Raw genomic sequence first — 17406 nt, forward strand, 5'->3', positions numbered from 1 at the left:
AGATGTGACGCATTGTGACCTTGTATATCTGCTATTTTCAAAAGATTTTGTATACATTTGAAACTTGCAATCTGCATAATGAGTACTTTACTTTTAGGTATTAAGTATATTTTGATGCCAATACGTTTGTACCTTTACTCAAGTAAATTTAGAATTCCACAAATCAGCACAGAATTCCACAAATCAGCACACACAATACACAGGTCTCCGTCCAGAATTGAACCAGGTCGACACATAATATGATATCCCATCATTATCGGCATGCTGTGTAGCCTTAATTACGTGTTTGTGCAAACCAAGCCTTGGTAAAACTTTCCAACGCAGGTGTTTCAAATCTCCCTTCAGGGAGTAACGTACTGTATTCTACTAGGTAAACCTGCCATGAAGCCTGTACTACTCCTAAGTGTAAGTGGTCTAAAGGCACAGGTGCTTGCTTACAGCTACAGTAAACAAACTGAATGTGCTTGATCCCTTTTCAGAAAATACATGTGTGTTCAGATTAGGTACCGTTTTCATTCCCTTCAGTACACAGTGCTCTCTGGTGGCTGTGTTGCATCCTCCGCTCCATGCAACATGCCCTGCTAACTTTTTTATGGCGTGACACTGAAGGGGCCTATAGCCATTTAGAACAGGGTTTTCTGTATCTCTCACAAAAGTAAAGTCATAAATCATAATTCAACTCATGCTGAGCTACAGGATATGAACACACAACACAGCCAACCACAAGACTAAGCTTCATAGGCAACATTGACAATGTTAGTACACAAAGCTCACGTTAGCACATCATTGGTGATGCACGGGCATTGTTGTAGATAGTAGGCATATTACTGTAGCAATTTAAGAGGATTAAGACAAGCCATTATCCTACTACTAGATTATAGAGTCTGTGACTTGTTTACTTTCATGTGGATTGGTTTTAGTGACAGTTTTAGAGCAGTGTTTGACACACCTGTTAATGTCCCTATCACATCCATTTTATTTCTTTCATTCCATCCCTTTAGAATGTATATGACAGAAATATTGGTAGCACTTTCTAACCAAGGCTGGTGCCTACCTAATGGCAGCTATAAACAAACAAAAAACTTTTCACCTTGAATTCTGGGATTCGCTATTCTAACTGACCATGGACAAACCAGAGCTAGGGGCTGACAAAAAGACTAAAATGAATGTCACGCAGTATGACTCTAAGCTTATGCTTAAAGTCATACTGCATTCTTTCAACCACACAGCTAGCTATTTGATTTATGAGGTGCTGATCTGTGATTAATTTTTCAGCAACTGCTCTGTGGCCAGCAGTAGAATACCAAGTTGTACTAGGTTGCTTCCAGGTGTTTGGGTGTGAAACAGGCCAGTGCAGAAAAATAGCTTGTGTAGTATGCTCAGTGAAACCTGGATAAATAATGAATTAGAATAAGAGAAACTATACTGGCAATGGCAAGAATTATTCAGTTTGTGCCTACAGTACAATCTTGAATGTAGATGCAGAAACATTACATTATTCACCCGTGTCCAATGTGGCTACAACAAGTACGGTACCAAACTTCATGTCCTCAATTAATTATTTTTCTCACTGTTTCTGTGCATTAGGACTATCTATTCTAAACGTAACTTCATATCTTTGATATTTGATTTTTGATATCAGGTGTGAAAAGCCTCATTGTCAAGAAGTGGAGCATAAAGTAGAGCACTGGTGCCCAAACAGTGGGTCGCGGACATGTTGTTATGGGTCCTAAATTTGGTTTTTAATAACCAAATTCAACACATTTTCAAAAAACATTTAAAAAAAAAGCGAAACTTTTCATTTTTTCCAGTAACTTCATGAACATAAAAGCACACACACACACACACACGCATTGTGTGCGTGTGTGTGCGCGTGCTAAATTGTATGAACTCCAGAAAAAAAAAATATTTCTGTATAATCTTATTTCTAGACGTTGTATATATTTGTCTTGTCTTGATAGGAATCTGAATGAGCTGAGAGTTTTACTACTGGATTCCCACCGCCACTCTCGGGACATGGAAATGGGCCTGGGTCGAGAGGTGCACAAGGCCGAATGGAGGGTTAAAGAGCAGAAACTCCAGGAAGACATCAAGACCCTTAGGGAAAAACTGCTGCTACTGGTGAGTGGAAGGAACTGCAGCTGTCAGTCATTGTGTTGGTATATGATAAATACACATGCTATATTGCTCAGATATACTTTTGTGCAGATATAGTTGCAATTTTTGTCCGGTCTTGGCTAACTAATAATGTATGGTAGACAAGTGGTTATCGAAGTGGGCTCCCCCCAGGGGTCCTTGAAGGAGTTCCCCAGCAAAATGTATAGCGTCACAATCAGTTTTTCCACTTTAATTCTATTTTATAGAGCGCCGAAGTCCTGACGTCACTCGCTCGTCCCCTCGATTCCTCTGGTTCACGGAAGTAATTTCTCTATGGAGAATAACATGGGTTCATCTTAAAATCGTTTCATATAAGCATTATGGTCCAAAAATAAACAAGCTGTCTCAGCGTTATTGTCAGGGAGGTGTCTCTGTATCGTTTGCGACAGTCAGTCACTCATATATGATGAGCGAAAATCGAACTAATTCAGTAGCAGTAACAATAGCGTCAGTTGATTCTTCATATCCATATGAGTGTAATGGCCTGGATGATTTGTTTATTTTTCAAACAAGTTCTTATATGAGGCAATCTAAAATCCCCCTATGGGGATTACAATGCAAATAAAAAGTACATGAACCTGTGGATTTGCGCCCTCTACCGATATTGACGTCAGACTTCTGTGCTCTATACTCCGGCTATTCAGAAATAGCCTATCTACAAGTTCACAACGCATCACGATGCGAAGCGTTATTACCTTGTAGATCTATCGGGGGATGTTGAGATGGGGTCTGCGGCCAAATACATATCAATTTGGTGGTCCTTCACATTAATATGTTTGAGAACCACTGATATAGACCACTTAAAAAATATATATATAGCATAATATGATTATTTAACCCTTGACGATAGTGATTTCCCTGTGCTTGGCATGTGTCAGGGACGTGAGCGATCTTCTCCAGACCATCGTCGGTATTCTATGGATCCCTCAGCTCTGGACTCTGAGGTGACCCGGTTGCGTCAGCGGCTATTCAGTACAGAGGACGCCCTGCGGGGTGCCTTGGAACATAACCAACAGGTTGACCAGCTGGTACAGGCCATGCGCAAACATCCAGAAAAGAGCCCGGTAAATCAATACGAGATCAAAATATTGATTCGCTTTTTTGTGAGATGTATCAGACATTGTATTTATTTTGTTGCGCTAATTGTTTTTTCTCTCCACGTTTTTCAGGTGCATGGTGCAAATTCGGCTAATGGGATTCACCAGCAAGAGTCAGCTTTTACTGAAGATGTTCGTAATCACTCATTGTAACAGTTTTGCATTTTATAGAATTGTGAAACAAAGTGATTTTCCCTATTGCCATTAGCCCCGAGCAATAATTGTGTTTTTGTGGCCTTCCAGGAACAACACTGATATAAGAAGAGAGAAGCTTGAATTGGAACACGCAGAGGTACATTTTGAAAGAAAAGGCCAGTGTGACATTTATGCCACTTTCCACTGCATGTACCGGCTCAACTCGATTCGACTCTACTCGCTTTCGGTACCAGGTACTTTGTTTTCCACTGCAGATACTACCCCCTCTATGTAGCTGGTCGGCATCGCAGCGCCACATGAAACCGCTGTGACATAATCTTCAACGCGACACACACAGGAAGAATGGAGGATCGATGGGGATGGTTGATTTTCAATATGTGGCTGTTTGTCGGAGTGAGGAGAACAATGTTGTTTCAGAAACAGAAGAATAAAAACAATGTGCGACCAGTATAGTAACTTGGCTATTCAGAAATGGCGGGTTTATTATGCCCTGTATTCCCTATAACTCAAGTCAGTACAACTCTATGTCATAACACCTACTGTATTAGTTATCAGGATTTATTGACAAAGAGGTGCATTTGAAAACAAAGTGAAATGTATGCCACTTTTCCACTGCACGTACTAGCTCAACTCGACTCAACTGCCCTCACTTCGCCTTCGACTCTACTCGCTTTCAGTACAAATTTCTTTGTTTTCTACTGCAGATAGTACCCCCTAAATGTAGTTGGCCATCATAGCGACGCCGCATGGAACTGCCGTAACATAAACTTCAGCATGTTTTCACATCACACCACCTCAACAGGTTTGGAAAAAGGTCCAAAACAAAATACAGGTACCAGGTACTATCCACAACTTCTGACTGATGGAAACCAAAAAGTGTGTGTAGAGTGACTAGAGTCGAGTCAAGTTGAGACGGTACCAACCAAGCGGTGGAAAATCGCCATAATGGACATTTAACCTAATGTTGTGCTGGATTCTTTTCTGTTTACAGTTAATACCAAAAGGATTCTCTATCTCAAGTGAATTTATATGTTGCAAAATTCACCCATTAGCCAATCATACAAACAGCTCTTAGTATTATAAAATAGCATGAGGATGGACTTGGTAGGTGAAAAGATATTACAACTTTGAAGACAAAATGACGCTTTATGTCCGTTTGTTAGAGACCCTTGAATCTATAAGTTGCCAGGAACTTGTTGAAAATTCTGTATTTTGATTCTGAAGGAAAAGGGACTGGTGAACAACAATTTTGAAGAACAGAAGAATTTAGTCTTGATGATTACCACATTTATTTTATTTATTACTATTACTTTGCTATTCTGCTTTGTAATAATCTTCTTATGTGAGCTGTTTTTGGCTGGGTAATCACAGAGCAACTCCAAGCTACAGTATAGCATCATCTTTGGCCTTCCTGCAAAAAAGACAGATAAATACAGATCAATGGGAATGGGAGGTTCATTGAACCACTGTTATATCTATAGAATGGATAGTGTATTATGCCACACTCTGTATTTCCTAAATCTTGAGTCAACCCAACTCTACGCCATAACACCTATTGTATTAGTTATCAGGAACTATTGACTATTTTGTTTTCTTTGGTTCATTATGTATTTGTACAAAAGGCTCCATCTGTGCATTAATAATAACTAGATATAAGGTGTATCAAAACTGCCCTCTCATGCTGAAAACGGCTACATCAAAATAAAGGTTTAATTGACATATTTTTGTAGGGCTATTCAAGGGCTGTGTTGGGGGCAAAACCATAAATGATGGTTATTCCACTGCTACTTATTGTGGTTCGACAGCTGTGTTTCATTTGCAAACACTTTATCAAAAGATACAGAATTTATACCAAAAGTCTTCCAAATACCGTTAACTCGAATGAGAGATCCTATTTGTAGCCTGTTGCTCGATTGGCCATGAGTTGCAAGAGAACATTAGGTGGGAGTAATGGTTCATTGGCAAAACATGTAGGGCAGGCCCTTGTCAGCTAAGATAAGACATGGAAATTCCATCGGGGGGAAAAAAACGTCCATGGGATATTATACTTATGGTGTTTTCAAATGGAGGATTCATACCCTTGAATTATTATTGCAATGATTTGTGAGATTCAGTCATTAAATATTAACAATGTGATTAAGATTTTGTTGTGTTTTATTCCTCACTATTTCCCATGCAGTGTATATTTTGTTTTATTTTTTGAAGAAGTGAACAGAATTGGGGTTTTACCACTATAATAGCAGTGTAACAGCAGCCGTCATTACTTCCTAATAGCTTGCAGGTGGCAATTATTCAAGTTGAAGTGTATTCACTGTAGGAAATATACACTAAAAGCCAGCAACCTGGCCAGCTCTTCAGCTACACACAATATGCATGCAATTGCTGACCTGTACAATAGTTAGATATTGTCAATCTAGGCCCGTAGGCCTTTGTAAATCAGGCTTTTTGTAAATTAATTGTGCGTTTTAAGCACCGAAATGTGCACTCTTCTCTCCACTAAGGGAAAAATACCTATTATTGGTTATACAATAATTAAAAATGTCATAATTGTCTTTCAGATTGATGGACAATTTGCAGCCTTGTTGGGTAAACAATATTTGTGAGAGCATAATTAACAAGCTAAACAAGTGAGGACCCAAATCCAAAAGCCTCATGCTTAGTTATATTATTTTCTACCATATAGCAATGGTTTTCAACCCTTTTCATACCAAGGCCCATTATTTATTGGGCATTTGAGCCACAGACCACCATTTGATGAGATTTAGCCTCTCAGACCCAAGAAGATTTAGAATATGTTGTGTCCACAATTCCATGCTGTATTGATGTTGATACCATTAGGAGAGATATCAGGCAAACGTTGATCAAAATACAAATTATTCTACATTCTCTAATTGTGTAGACTTCTTGTAAATTAACTAATGCAGATGTTGAAGCTGTAATTTGTAAAGATAATTTATTATAACTCTTGAGAGCTCTCAAGAGTTAAAGATCTAATAAGGGTCCATTTGGTTACCAACTCTCCATTTAGCTGAGGGTGACCTGGAACCCCCTCAAGGACCACTGGTGGTCCCTGGACCCTGGATGAAAACCACTGCCATATAGTATTATGGCATATGCCATATACAGTAGGGAGATCAGTAATTGTAATTCTATTGTCTTTGCTGTAGTCTGTAGAAAATAACATTTAAATTGGTCTTTTTAAACCTCAGGTTTGAATTGTACACAGCACTGTGTATCACACATGTGTGAATACCGGTAGCTATAGTGGTATAGTACGGTTTTTTTTTTATCTGTACTTTTTAAACGTTATTTTTTTGTATAGACAAAATTGTGACTTACAAGTCTGATGCCATTTGTGTGATTTTGCCAGGGGGACATGTCATGATAGTATTTACTCTGGATTGGAAGATGTTCAACAATTGTATGTGTGTGAAACAGCATGGTTGTAGTTTACAAGTGTGTGGCAGCCTGTGGCAGCATAATATCTCATGTGAACTTTGTACCATCTGTTAAAGGAAAAGAAAACAGCCTGTTATTAACAGTCAATTATACTGGAAGGCTATAATTTAAGTTTAGAAATAATCACAGGATCTGTTATATAGCCTAATTTGAAATTGGTTAATAATTGTTGAAGTTTTTAAATGTAAAAAGTAGGCTAATCAGATTACTAATCCAGCAGATTAAGATACTGATTTCTACTATAGGGATAGCTGGTATGATTACTCTCTGAAATGAGTTTCTTATCTGTATTCATATGTTTGAAATAGAATTAAGTTTAATGCAATCAGGCAACAACCAGGATCACATGTTTAGACATGCCATGACAGTTATGCCACAGCCACAGCCCATGTGGCTGACCAAAAATAGTTCACAATTTAAATCTCGTTATATAACTCAGAGGTCGTATAATATGTGCTGCTATACGCAAGTCATTTCGTTTTGAAGTCATAACGTGATCCTTGGGGGTTTCCATAAAATGCACAATTGGCTGTCTGAAGTAAAAGTTGAAAGTGGTTCACATTGATAATTGTACAAAAAAAAATCCTGTTAGTGAATTATTCCGTATTCGTTTGTCACATATCACGTCCTCAGCTAAAGCTCCTCTCTTCCAGGTAAATTTCCCCCGTGGTCTTTTCCAGTGGTTCCTTAATCCTGTATGTAAATCGCAGCCAATAGATGCTGTTGTTGAGTTGGGCTGGGATTAGCAGAGGCGAATGAGTTTCAATTTTACTGGATTACAGAACAAAGAAAGGAGAAAGGCACACACAGCTCTGTTAAGAGAAAGAAAAAAGAGAGAAAACAAACTAAAGAAATCTACAAAAATAACAGACCATCAGAAGAAGGCAACACAGATTATTAGTGTGATGCTTCAGATTGAAATGTTTCAGCTCAGCCGTTACTTCTACATTGTAGATGAGGAATTGCGAGGGTTTCTGATGGATTAAAAACGGGGAATAAACCTATTCCGGGATTGACAGTAGCAACAAGGACATTTAATCGCTAATTAAGGTAAGGTTTTATGATCATTTCATAATCGCCAACGGACAAGAAAGTGCCTTCGCGGCGCACGTGACTTTTTCTTTATGGCTGTACATTTCGAAATTACAGATTATAACCTAATTCTAGACCGGGGGAGGAGGAGATGAAAGCAGTGCTAACGGTTGCTACTAGCACACCAAACCAGCTATTCCCATTGACGCTAGTTGGCTATTTAAACGTTATGTAGTGGTAACGTTAACGTTAATTAGCTGGCGTTGGTTAATCGCTCCAACGTTAATTAGCGTAATGAGGTTAGTAACGTTCGCCGTTGGGTTAAATCCTCCCTCCTAACCTTGCTGCTGGGGCTGCTAGAGGCTACTATTTAAGTCTGGGATTCGGCGTTTTGTCTGGCAATCGCCAGCTAACACACGGCTAACTGTTAATCGCTAGCATTATTATTAGCCACGGCTATCTTGGCCATGGCTTGTGTTGATGGCTGCTGGCTGGTGCAACAAAGCTGGCTAATGTTTAACGTTAGCTTGTTGTTGTTAGCCAACTTGCCTGATAAGAGTGAGTGAGAGTGTTGGTGGGAAGAAAAGGAAACGCAGCACGCTAGTGCTCAAATTGTGCAGATTGCAGAAAGATACCCCGCACAACACTTCACAGCTCGGCACCACCTCAACGCTATAACGTGAACCCTGAGCAGTGCTGTGCACAGCTGTAATCTCAAACTAACATCTGGATCAGTGGTGCAGTTCAGCACAATGACAGTCGATCCGAGGACAAACGCAGGATGCCAGTGTCTTGGGTTCCCAGGGATTTCGAAATCATGTCGACACTTTTTAACGACAGCAAATATGTCATTTTCTGTGTGGAGCGAAAAGGCTGTGTGTAAATGATGAAGTAAACTGGCTGAAAGCCTGGCTACTACTCTTACTAGCCCATCTCTCCTGTCTGTGTGAACTACAGCAGTGGTTATTCAAACTTTTATTTATTTATTTCAAGGATCCTCTGTTTGTATAACGTGTATGTATAAATGGAACCATTTCTACACACATGACACCACTTTTTTGAGAACCACTGTACTGTACCAGACACAGTATCATGTCATATGAAGCACACAAAGTGTGAAAAGGTGCTTCACATTACAGAAGACTGACCAACTTCAGTGTATACCACAGTGATGCTGAACGCACATCAACAGGCAGTAGTATCACACAGATGTTTGTCCCATTTAGAGTTCGAGAACAACATTGTTGACTTGATGCCCAGTGGGTTTCAAGCATTTTCTCTGAGGACTCAGGAGTTTTCTTAGATTCCAAACTAAGGGATGTAGTTTCCATTCCATTGCTGACTTCTGTAAATAGAGCAATTTACAGTACAATAAATGCTCACTCAAAACAAACAAACTCTGACTCCCCCAATAGTAATTTACTGGCTTATCTGGGCTGCCTGTATTTTACGCACGCACACACGCATGCATATTGCTGTGACTTTCTTTACCTTTATTTTGTTTGGATCACATTTACAACCCAGTTATAACATATTCTACCCCTCAGTAAGTTGTGGTTGTGCTTCCTTTTTATATACAGTATATCATTCTGATGACACAGACAACAATGAACAGACATAGTTGTAGACAGTTATGATTACGAAGACCCGTATTGATGTTATTCTAGTGAGATCAATACACAGAAAAGTATACTGTTGGCTAACCCCACACATCCACACACACCTACTGTATAACCACAGGAGAGCATTGAACCGTATTACATTACTAATGATGACCTCACATAGAATTTACCAGTATGACATTTGTGAAACCTAAACAAAATATATCATAAATGCAAGATTCTTGCCTCATGGACTGGTCGCATAGACTGGTGTTCCTGTAAGTGAGAAAGTAAATGCAAAACAGCTAAGGGAACACACTTGTATCACAAAAGGAATTTGCCTAGGGACATAGCTTGCGATTGCATGTCTGATAACTTTGAATTGGACTTTAGACTTAGCTGTATTTTATTTAATGGTCACTTGAAGTGACTGACTGCACTGATGTGTTGCACATACATGCAATGTCATTGATACTTGGTTGTGCACCATGTCACTCACACTAGCTAGCTTGTAGATGATGTGCCATTTTCAGTGCATGACATGGGCATGCAACTAAATATAAATCAACTTCTCCCCCAGCTGTCTGAAAAAAATAAAGGTATGCACAAAATTGTTTAAAAAAAATGCATACAGTAGTGCCCACATGAGTAAATACAAAGCATACTGCTACTGTTCTAAAGTGTAGTGTGCACTGCAGTGAAGTCATCTGTATGCATAGAAAATAAAATATCGTGTGTGTGTGTGTGTGTGTGTGTGTGTGTGTGTGTGTGTGTGTGTGTGTGTGTGTGTGTGTGTGTGTGTGTGTGTGTGTGTGTGTGTGTGTGTGTGTGTGTGTGTGTGTGTGTGTGTGTGTGAGAGAGCAGGAGACAGCTTTTATTTAGCTCTTGTCATTTATATGTATAAACAATGTAGAAATAAATATTCTACATGAACTGTATGACCAAAAAACAAATAAGAACAACAAACCACAATTACAATGGAACTGTAATCCAAGAAATAATTCAAATGTATGCCAATTTACATAATATGTTTGATTATTTTACCAGCTGGCTAACATTAGTGGTAGCTCTTAGTTAGTTTGTGTGAAATCAAATCACTAAAGTAAGAATGGTATTTATTTAACGAGAATATTTGAGTAACCGATGTTCCCAGTTCTCACCATATTCCTGTCAAACAATGCCTGTGTTGTAAAGTTAGCCAGCAGTGAGGTCTGGATTCCTATTGAAGGACAGACACAGTGATGGAATAGTGTACACACTGGGAGTAAATGAGGGCGAGTTGAAACGGAGACTATGAGTCTGATGTGCTCTTATCTTCACACTAAACACCACATCACCCCCATAATGTTATAATTGGCATATTTCTTGTTTCAATCTTATTTAATATTTTTTAAAGAAATCTAAGGATAAATGAGATAATATAATTTATAAAAACTAATATGAGATCAGAGGCTTGGCAGAATATATTCAAGGCTTAAGACCCTTAGCCCCCCCCCCCCCCCCCCCTCCCAAAGCCACTGTAACCCTCGCACCGTATTAGGATTTCCAGGATATTGCCCTATTTTGGGTCAAGAGCACAGGCCAACAGGAGGGCTTTTCTCCAAGTGTCCTGAACTTAAGTTGGCTACAGAACAGTTGACTGTCACAAGTTGCCATCCTTGACTCAGTCCGATGATGAACCTTAAAGCATAAATCCTGCTCAGCCTCAGTTAACCATTTGATCTGCTTGAGAAATTTGCTTTAAAGGGTTAGTTCAGATTTTTTTAACTTAAGTTGTATGAAATACTTGCCATTAATATAGTGGTTGCAACTGTATTAATTGATTGCCCGAGTCCTGTGGTGGGAGTTCTGCTCTGGTTTTGGTGAAATATCAAGTAGTTCCGGTCATTTTGTGGGGGGCACTGGGGGCCACGCAGTAAAAGTAAATGAATCCACAAAACTAACGTCATTTGTATTGTTGACCTATTTCTAAAATATTAGTGCAACTTCCGTTCTTTTTTTACCCCTCTATCACACAGAACTATGTTTTTTGTGTCCATATCACTACGCCCAAAAAATAGTTCCATGTGATAGAGGGGTCAAAGTTGAATGAAAGTCGCGCTAATATTTTAGAAATAGGTCAACAATACAAATTACTTTCGTTTTGTGGATTAATTTACTTTTACTGCGTGGCCCCAGTGCCCCCCACAAAATGACCGGAAACTACTTAATATTGACCAAAACCAGAGCAGAACTCCCACCATGGGACTCGGGCAATCAATTAATACAGTTGCAACCACCATATTAATGGCAAGTATTTCATACAACTTAAGTTCAAAACATCTGAACTATCCCTTTAAAAGGGTACAGAAATTGGAGCTATTAAAGGACCATTTCACCACTTTTCAACCTGCCTTCATGTAATTGGTCCTCACTAATGTTCATGATAAAATGCCACAATTTTGTTCTACTCGGTCTGTGTCTCATGGGAGGGCTGTGGGCAGTTCAGAAACCCGTCCACCAGTGACATCATCGATGGGGAATCCAAGCTAATAGCAACTGCAGGCTTTCTATAACTGAAAAGTTGAGAGGGGTGGGGCAGAGAAAGGCCCTTGAAGTTAGGTTGAAAAGTGGTGAAGTGGTCCTTTAAAGGAAAACGTTTATAGTCTAGTTAGTCCACTGTACAAGTGAGTGTGGTAATTGAAATTAATATTTCACTAAGTTCCAATAGTTTGGTAGTACTTCACATAGAAATGGATAATGCACTAGTGCTATTTCTTTTGGAAACAGTGCACTTGTTTACTACAAAATATGTTTGTTGAAAATAGGATGCAGAATGCAGATGTTTTTTGAATGGATGCCGGTTTGAGGATGCATGTGAAACAAGACGCAAAGTTAGAAAACGACGATGGATTTTTACTTGGTTGGTTATAAATTGTGAACTTGACAGCAATTATTGTTAAAGCATGTGTGCTTTATACCTGACACACTTGAATGCCCTTTTTGCTAATCAGATCATTATACTGGAATTCATCGTTGTCAGCTTTCTTAGTTTCTTGTAACCATACTCATTATTAGTCGGCATACAGTAGTTGACCAACTAGTTCTATGATCTCATCTCGGTTGAACGAGTATTAATCCTCTGGCGTCTGGCATTTTGTTTTATGATGCAATTTTGGGGCTGCCTCATAATGCTATCAAGTTATCAACTACATATTAAAGTCTTAAGATGTCATTACAAGATGACACCTGTAGATTCCGTTTTAACAAAATATGTAGGACATGATATTATGTCCTAAACTTAAAGAACATTGTGCATTGTTTGTCCTTAACTTGATATAGATTTGATCATATGTGGTATATTTTCCATACACTGAATTGGAGTCATGGACATTGACCTTTATACTTGAGCTTCCTCTGGTAAACAAATGACAGGTCTGTTTTCAGCTCTGTCTACTACTAGCCCCCTCCCTTTCCCCCTCACTGCTTTTTTTTTGTGTGCCTTAAAGATATGAGTGAAAGAGGCCATCTATTTCAAGCCCATAATAAGTTAGGAGGGGCTAATGTTTACTGTGCCCTCAGGGGAGGCAGAATTAGACAGGCAATAGGGCTTGGCCAGACTGGTACAGCTGAGGCCTACCTCTCACTGTTGGGTCTGTGGTTTGGGCTTGCCGGAGGCTAGTATAATGGCTCCCAGTGTCTGGAGAGATTAAAGGCCAGAGCTGCATTGTTCAAATGCCCCGAGATTAGTTTCCAAGGAGACGGATTTCAGTTGCCATGAGAACACACAGCCTGGATTTAGGTTTTCATTTTTCCCCTACAACTTTTATCTCTTTTGCACTTATCTTTTATTTACGATGTCCTTTTCTTTTCTTTTTTTCTTTTTTTTTATACAATAAATAAAAATAATTGTTTAGGCTGCTTGATTATGATCTTACAAATCCACCATACTTTGTCCAGCATGAGTCGTTCGTATCTACCTGGTTAGCTTGTAGAAGATGAAATGCCCAAGGTCTTTTCTCATTTACACAGCCGCAGCAGTTCTTAGCACCTTCGAAGAGACTCATTGGACATAATCTGAACGAGCTTTAGCCCTAGTTGGGTGACGGAGCTATAAGTAGCTGCTTTCAAATAGATGTGACGGATTTAGATATTATTAGCACATTAAATTGGGCTATTACCAACACCTTTAAAACTTCTTAGATAGTGACACGGTCACCCCCATTCCCTTTCCAGAACAGTTCACCTGTCTTGAGCCTTAATATCAAAGTGATATGCGCTTACTGTTTTCTCAAAGTCAAACCACACAACCAACCCATTTTCTTATCATAGAAAATTAGGAACTTTTACTTTTTATAAATGTGTTAACTTTTAATAAAAGTGTTGGACCTCAGTGCATACAAACACATCTGCATGCTCTGAAGCCCTCTTAACCAATTAGAATCTGTGTAACCACTTTATCCCATTTAGGACTGAGGCCAACTTTTGCTATATACTGTAGATAGCAACAAGAACCCCAAAAGGGGTTCCCGTCCTGAATGGGTTATCCATTAATTTATACTTTGGCCATTAAAAAATAGCAGATATGTACAAGTTCATAGCGCGTCACTTTGTGCAGCATTATGAGATTGTAGATCTGCTATTTTTCAAAAATCTTGAAGAGTTGTGCAAACCTTTAGTTACTTTGTTTTTGTTTTTAACCAAGGTTCATGTTTTAGGTTGTTATTAGAGAAAGTAAAAGATTTTTATTTTTATTTTATTTTCATTTGCTGCTTTCTTCCGCGATTTTACCTATTTTTGACAGTACAGGGGGACGGGGGCATTCAAACTATATATGTGGCCAAATATGTATTTTTATTTACAAAATGTTACTGCGTTTTCTTTATTATTATTTAATACATTTCTTTATTTATTTCTTTAATAACAACCTACAACATGAACCTTGGTTGAAAAAACCCAAAGTTGTCCTTTAAATAGATAGATATTTTTAAGCCTAACATTTTAACTCAAATCGTGGCTTCTGGGGGTCCATATGGAACAAAATATTTTGAGATGGGAGTCTGCAACCAAATATCATTTTTGGGGATCCTTGACATTAAGAAGTTTGAGAACCACTGACATAGAAACATACATTTTTCAGAAAACTGTTTACTGGGTTAACTTACTGGGTTAATAGGCTGACCTAATCGTGTGTTGGTTCCCACAGGATGGCTCAGATGAGGAAGTTGGTATGTGAGGGCATCCGAACCAACTCCCGGACTGAGGCAGCGGTTCCGCTGGTGTCACCCAGACAGGAGATTCTCACCAGCCTGGTGTCAGCCTTAGACTCAGTGGTATGTTCCAACTACTTCCCATCATTTTGTACATGTTACATTCTACTGACAAGTAGGGATGGAACGATAATCGTTCTTATCGTTTTTATCGTGATTTAAAAAAAAAAAAGAAATTGCATCGTGGAGATTTCAATTTATCGTAGTGCTGCACAATTAATCGAAAAAAGATCACGATCTAGATTCAGACACCACCTATATGAGATCTCAATTTCTAAATTTGAGCAAGAATCGTAAGCATTGGTTGGTTGGCTGTCCAATTCATTTTAGTTACTTACTCTTGTGTTTTTGCTTCAAGAGAGAGACTTTAAGAGAGGTTTAAGTCAAATACTTTGATGTTGTCTATTTAATGCCACAGTAGTTTGCCACATTTTGAATGTAGTAATGTTCAGCAACTACAGACTAAACTATGAACTATGTTCATGGAAAAAAAATGAATTGTGTGAGAATCGTGATCTCAATTCTTGTGAATAAAAATCGAGATTCACATTTGAGTAAGAATCGTGCAGCACTAATTTATATAATTAACGCTCTTAATGCTCTTATTTCACTCAATAACACAAATCAGTTGCGTTGCAACGCATTGCGAGCTTGTAGATCTGTTATTTTTGGCGAACGTTCACCCAACAATAGGGATTCTGGTGGGGCTTAAAGAGATGAACACACAAAAGTGACATTTTATTTCGATTATTGCGATAAAGTCATTAATCACAATGATGTTTTTGCGACGACAATAATAGTGACATGTCATTTTCATATCGTCCCATCCCTACTGGCAAGTGACAATAACACATGACATCAAATAAGAAAGGGCGACTGCATAGGCAGCTTTGATTTAAACAAGATTCTTTTTTCATAAAACATTTATAAACTCAAGTTATAAAATTAGATCAAATTAGCTGATCTTTGTAAATGACCTGAAAACCTTTAATATAAATCATGTTATGTTGCTGTAACCTTTTGATCTTATTTCATTTAAATGTGATTGTTATCCACACTAGGGTTGAGGAAACATGAAGTAGAATACATTTCACTGCCTATAATGCTGCTACCAGCTGTAATGTGTGTATAAACACCGTGAGTAAAACATGACATGGAAGACAAATGATGCAGTTAGAAGACCGGTTTTCTTTTTCTGATTTTACTTGTACACCTTTTGCATCTTTAAACTTGTACATGTGACGATTGATGCTTGTATCTTCGTCTCTCTCTGCAGTGCATGGCCATGTCAAAGCTCAACGCAGAGGTGGCGTGCGTGACAGTGCACGAGGACAGCGTCATCGCTGTGGGCACAGAAAAGGGCAGAGTGTTTCTCAACTCGAGGAGGGAAATCCAAACCGATTTTTACAAGTTTTGCCGTAAGTTATGCTCTCTTGTGTGCTGTTCTTGGCGGTTTACTTTTGTATCATCATTACCTGAGATTACTATCATTGTGTGTCAGGCAGTCTCACCGGGGTGTATCAACTTTGTTATTGCATGAATGCCTGTTCAACAACTATCCACAACATTTTCTACCAGCTATTTCCCCCCAGTACCGCAATAAATGCATACATTTAAATTGGTCATATCAGCAAATGGCTCAATCTCACAATTTGACCACTTGTAGCTGTGGTTCCCAAACTTTTATGGAGCAGGGACCACTTGACAATCTTGTGTTGCGGCCCACCCATGTAGAATAGAAAGATAGACAGGGAGGACATTGTAAATATATGGGCATATATGTTTTGAGACACACTCATGCACATCCATATTATAATCCACGGTCAGTGGACAACTTGAACTTTATATAGTAGATTTATAGCTTAAGGTTATGATCAAGTTGAATGTTTTGGCTGGGCTCACAATTTTGCTATTGCATTTGTTGTCGTATGATGACAGACAACAGTGTTGTGCAACCAAAACTGCAATCTACTTGCTTGTAGATTGTCTTTTTTCGGTGAGCGACACTGGCACGCAACAAAGTATCAATCTGGCTTTAACTTGACTGAGCCTTAAAGGATTTGCCTTTGTCATTTGGTTTCAGGTGTGCCCTGTTTGCACACTTTGACGACAACGAATGCCCATACCAAAGTCCAGGATGGCGAGCTTGTTAAAATGACCAAGGATGCTGAACATGCGAAGCAGAGAACTCCATCAGATGTCCAATCCAACATCTTTGTCCTGAGGAAGATGGTGGAGGAGGTCTTCACTGTTCTTTACAGTAAGAAGTTGTTTAATTAGAGTCAAATTAAATGTGTGTTGCTGGTTGGGACCTCATTAAACTCTTAACCATTACCATACTTATTTGTTATTTCTCCCCAAAATGTTGCTAACATTAATATCAGATTACTTGGACCTACTTAGTTTAATTTGCCATATTTAGGTTTTTATGAACACTTGTTATTAATTTTAAATTCGTTAAAATTTTAGATAACATTCTAACTTAAGATGTGAAATTGTCTGTCATAAAAGGGAATGGTGTTTGGAGTGCCTAGTGGCTCAGCCAGTAAGTGCACAAACCCAAATGCTCCTTGTGAGTGCAAGGACCCGGGTCTAAATCTTGTCTTGCAATGAGCTTGAGCTTTTACAGAAGTTTATAGTGGCCATACGCTGCTG

The 17406-nt window shown here is 38.8% G+C and overlaps 2 protein-coding genes across 3 annotated transcripts in view; both read left to right on the forward strand.

Moving 5' to 3' along the window:
• The window catches only part of clip2 (CAP-GLY domain containing linker protein 2), a 41311-nt gene extending 35765 nt beyond the window's left edge, over positions 1-5546 (forward strand). For both annotated transcript variants that reach the window (XM_079508657.1, XM_079508658.1), the window contains 4 exons: positions 1962-2121; positions 3036-3221; positions 3327-3386; positions 3498-5546. In XM_079508657.1, coding sequence (XP_079364783.1) covers positions 1962-2121; positions 3036-3221; positions 3327-3386; positions 3498-3509 — 418 coding nt within the window. In that variant the 3' untranslated portion in view covers positions 3510-5546. The remainder of the gene's footprint in view (positions 1-1961; positions 2122-3035; positions 3222-3326; positions 3387-3497) is intronic.
• Positions 5547-7524: 1978 nt separating this feature from the next.
• Positions 7525-17406, forward strand: part of gtf2ird1 (GTF2I repeat domain containing 1) — a 36627-nt gene continuing 26745 nt past the window's right edge. Inside the window, 4 exon segments of the mRNA XM_079508286.1 lie at positions 7525-7919; positions 14688-14814; positions 16028-16169; positions 16835-17011. Of these exon segments, the coding sequence (XP_079364412.1) occupies positions 14689-14814; positions 16028-16169; positions 16835-17011 (445 nt within the window). The 5' untranslated portion in view covers positions 7525-7919; position 14688.

Source organism: Electrona antarctica (genome assembly GCF_951216825.1).
Source record: "Electrona antarctica genome assembly, chromosome: 8".
Lineage (NCBI taxonomy): Eukaryota > Metazoa > Chordata > Actinopteri > Myctophiformes > Myctophidae > Electrona > Electrona antarctica.